Source organism: Babylonia areolata, chromosome 15 (assembly GCF_041734735.1).
Source record: "Babylonia areolata isolate BAREFJ2019XMU chromosome 15, ASM4173473v1, whole genome shotgun sequence".
Classification (NCBI taxonomy): domain Eukaryota; kingdom Metazoa; phylum Mollusca; class Gastropoda; order Neogastropoda; family Buccinidae; genus Babylonia; species Babylonia areolata.
The window spans coordinates 18,740,490-18,744,897 of NC_134890.1; the positions used below are offsets into that span (position 1 = coordinate 18,740,490).

The 4,408-nt window shown below is 41.8% G+C and overlaps 1 protein-coding gene across 1 annotated transcript; it reads left to right on the forward strand.

Annotated features, from left to right (window-relative positions):
• Positions 1–482: 482 nt before the first annotated feature.
• Positions 483–1,394, forward strand: LOC143290287 (relaxin receptor 2-like). The gene has a single exon (XM_076599637.1). It carries the CDS (start codon positions 483–485, stop codon positions 1,392–1,394), a length of 912 nt encoding a protein of 303 aa, XP_076455752.1.
• The last annotated feature ends 3,014 nt before the right edge of the window (positions 1,395–4,408 follow it).

The window sequence follows — 4,408 nt, forward strand, 5'->3', positions numbered from 1 at the left end:
AACTGGATTTATCTCATATCACTTTCCAAACCTTCAATTTCAGTGTTCTTATGAACTTCCCATACCTACAAGCAGTCAATATGTCACACTGTCATTTGGAAACAATCATGCAAAATGGGTTCAATTCTTTGACAAAATTACGTGTCGTGGATCTGCGAGGATCTCCTGTAAATAATTTTCCGCACAATTTGTTCCAAGAACTCAAAGAGCTGCAGTCTGTCTATGCTGATAACTATAAGCTGTGCTGTCGAGGAATTCTGCCCACCAGTGTCAACCCCAATCACTGTCTAGCTCCTTCTGACGAAATCTCCTCGTGTGAAACATTGTTACGGTCTAATTTGTATCGTGTGCTCTTGGTAATTTTTAGTGTGTTGGCTTTGCTCTGCAATGCAACGAGTTTGTTGTACCGCTCTTGTTTCACCAAATCCGCAAAGAGTGGATTTGCTGTGTTTGTGAGTCATCTGTGTGTGTCTGACTTCCTGATGGGTGTGTACCTGGCTGTGATTGGTGTGGCTGACCGCCTCTATCAGGGAACCTATGTGTGGAAAGATGTGGAATGGAGACACAGCACAGCATGTAAAATGGCAGGGTTCCTTTCTTTGATGTCCAGCGAGGTGTCTGCTTTTCTCATCTGTCTCATCACACTGGATCGTTTCCTTGTTTTACAGTTCCCCTTCAGTCAGCTACGCTTCCGGAACACGTCATCCCACGTAGCGTGTGTCACAGTGTGGTGCCTGGGTTTGTTGCTGGCAGCTGTTCCTCTTCTGCCCATGACTTCATACTGGTATTTCTACAGTCACACTGGCATCTGCATCCCTTTACCTGTCACCAGGAAGAAGTTTGCAGGTCAGAAATATTCCTTCAGCATAATGATCGTCATGAATTTTGTACTCTTTCTGCTAATCGCTGCAGGTCAGGGAGTTGTATACTGCTCCATCCAGAGTAACCGGATGTCTTCTACAGACAGCACACAAAAGTCCAAGGACCAGACTATAGCTCGTCGACTCATCACAGTCGTAATGTCGGACTTTCTCTGCTGGTTTCCAATCGGAGTGCTGGGGCTTCTAGCTTCACAGGGGGTTATGATTCCTGGAGAGGCGAGCGTGTTTCTGGCGATCATCATCCTTCCACTCAATGCTTCTCTCAACCCCTTTCTATACACACTCAACATTCTGCAAGATCGTCAAAGACGTGCCAAGGAATCCCTGAGAGAGAAACGAATCATGTCACAGCTGCAGGCAAAAATTAGTTCCAGCGTGACGCCTAATGTGGACAAATTTGCTATGTCGTACACAAAGGAAGAAATCCGAAATCTGGTGCAGAAATGGCTTGATGACGAACTGTTAACATTGGAAGTCATGTCTACAATTTCAAAGGAAGCCACGAGGAAATGACTTAATGTTGGAAACGTTATGACTTATGACGATTAATATCTTCGTTAATTAGAGAGCAAAATATTTGGTTTAATACAATTTGTGCGATTTTTCTCTTTTCTTTTCTTTCTTTCGAAAAGTACCCGACTGGGCTTTTTTCATGATAAACATACAGAAAACAATTGTTAGTATGACAGTAAGACCTTTCAGAAAATCATCGATATCACATGCAACAGCAAATAAACATCTACATTCTTCAGTTCTGTGCTAAAGAAGTAGGTGATGATATCGAGAGGAAGAGAAACCAGTGCTTCAAGTGAATCCGAAGAATCTGAGGCGGTGATGCCACAAAGAGTATATTCAGACGCTGGGGGACCATACTGGACGCAGCTCCAAAGACAGACAACCTTCGACATTTCGCCTGTCTCTTAAGTCTGGCCTCAAGCTCATCTGATCTCTCAGCAATAAGTTTCGTTGTGGCATGTCCATACAAACAGTACATCCTCTCCAATGCATATGGTATGTTTGACGATGTGTGTATATACGTATGTATGTGTACACATGTGCATGTGTGTATGTATGTATGTATATATGTGTTGTGTTTTGCGTGTATGGTTTTTGTGTAAATATGTAACGTTGATGTAATGTATATGTGTGTTTTGTAAAGCACCCAGAGTAGTTTTCTGAACAGAGTGTTATACAAGTATCCCAACTATATAATTATCTATTATTATCATTGTTAGTATCATTGCTACCATCATCATCATCATTATTATTGTTATCATTTTTATCATCATATCATCATTTTCATTACTATTATTGTTATTATTAGAGAGACAGCCAAAGTGCAAGTTTACGAGGGAGGGGGCAGGGGATGGAATACGAACACGTATTGCTGTCAAGTTCAGAACGTGCAAAGTATATCAGAAACAGATCCCAGTGAAACGGGGATCAAACCCACTCTGAACAGACATCATTGAAACAGGACTGAAAAGATATATGCATCTTGTTCTTTACAGAATCCACTGGAACAGGGTTAAACATGTCAGCATTGTTCGAGAAAAATGTTTCGTATTGAAACAGAGGTGAAATGCTTCTACTTGGCTCCAGATCTTTACAGGGATTCTTGTGAAACATCAAGACCAAAAATGATTTCCGGGGGGATTAGTTTTAAGCGCAGGAGTCTTTCTGTAACAATACACGGGTCGCTTCCAATAGCAGAATGGTATGAGTCACGAGATGACCATTGGTCATGAGTTCAATGCTCTCCGTGCACGAATCGAAATCAACGCTTCCTATTCAACTTTTAAACTCCCTTTGTCGTTCTTCATTCACTCACACACACACACACACACACACACACACACACACACACACACACACACACACACACACACACACACACACACACACACACACACATTTAGCCAAAAGATATATCCATAAGATGAGATGATTTTGAATCATAGGAGCAGGTGTTGCCATTATCTGCCCACACACACCCTCTATTCACTCAAACCGCTTTGTGAACTAATGGGCGTGAAAATCAGACAGCCATGACGTGGCCGGTTGTACCGATCAAAAGCTGCCTACAACAGATGACGATGACACATCAGTGACTGGCTGATACTATCGTTAGATATGTGGTGTCAGAAAATATCCGTGATGGTCTGATGCTGTCAGTCAAGCAAAACGTTCAACCAGGTGAAAATCCCAGTGATTGGCTGATGCTTTCGTTAGATATGTGGTGTCAGAAAATATGCGTGATGGTCTGATGCTGTCATGTCAAGCAAAACGTTCGATCATATTTATGGAAATCTCAGTATATTATCACGTTCTTGGTTTTCGTGAACAAAAGAACAATGCCTATTTTCTCTATCCTCATTTTTGGGGTATGGATTTGCAAGGAGCAAAGAGTCGCCCTTTGATGATACCAATCTGAACTAAATCATAATGATCGAACAATTACACGTAAATATATCATTATAATGCTCGCAAAAACGTTTTCTTTCAATACCTTTTCTAAATGTAGGCGCATGTCACAACATTGTCATCCAACATCCACAACAAGTCTGTTCCAGTACATGCTTATGAATGATGTTTTTGTGTAATATTGAAATATGCCACGCATAGAATGATAAAGTAAAAAGGCGAAAATAATAAAGCAAAACGAATTATGTTAACCAGGAAAAACAACAACAACAGGTGATATCAAAGAAACAAGAAGGCACACAAACACTTTAGTGTCAAACAGACAAGCAGATAAACTGAGACAAAAAGAAGAAACAGAAATACAAATATGTAAGAAAACTGGTGAGTATCCCATGTACTGCTCCACTGCTTCAGGAAGGCAAGGCCAAAAACAACCACCAAAGAAAAACCTGACGAACCAGTTGAGTAAAAACATACTCAAAGCCTGATAGTATTCCACTGGGAGAGAAAAAAGAGAAAGGGGAAAACGACGATCAAGAAAGCCGGAACACAAAAGAAGTTCCTGAGTCCATGCGAAAGTTAGAAAAACAGAACACAGAGTGTACCTTCCAGAAGAGTAACAGACCATTCACTCCTGTGGAAACAGGGACGCCTGACCTGTCTTAATACAAAAGACCCATATAGCCGCTCCCAGAGTTTCACTTTCAGTTTCATTTTCTCAAGGAGGCGTCACTGCATTCGGACAAATCCATACACGCCACACCACATCTGTTAGGCAGATGCCTCACCAGCAGCATAATCCAACGCGCTTAGTTAAGCCATGAGTGCATGCTTTCATATTTGTGTTCCTATCAGAGTGGATTTCTTCTGCATAATTTTGCCAGAGGACAACACTCTAGTTGCCACGCCAAGTGCGTACTGCACACGGGACCTCGGTTTATCGTCTCACCCGAATGACCAGACGCTCAGTTTGATTTTCCAGTCAAACTTGGGAGAAAGGGCGAGAGCGGGATTCGAACCCAGACCCACACGGGCTGTTTTTATTGGCAGATGAACGTCTTAACCATCATGCATTCTTCCTCCTCCAAGAATTGGAAAAGATG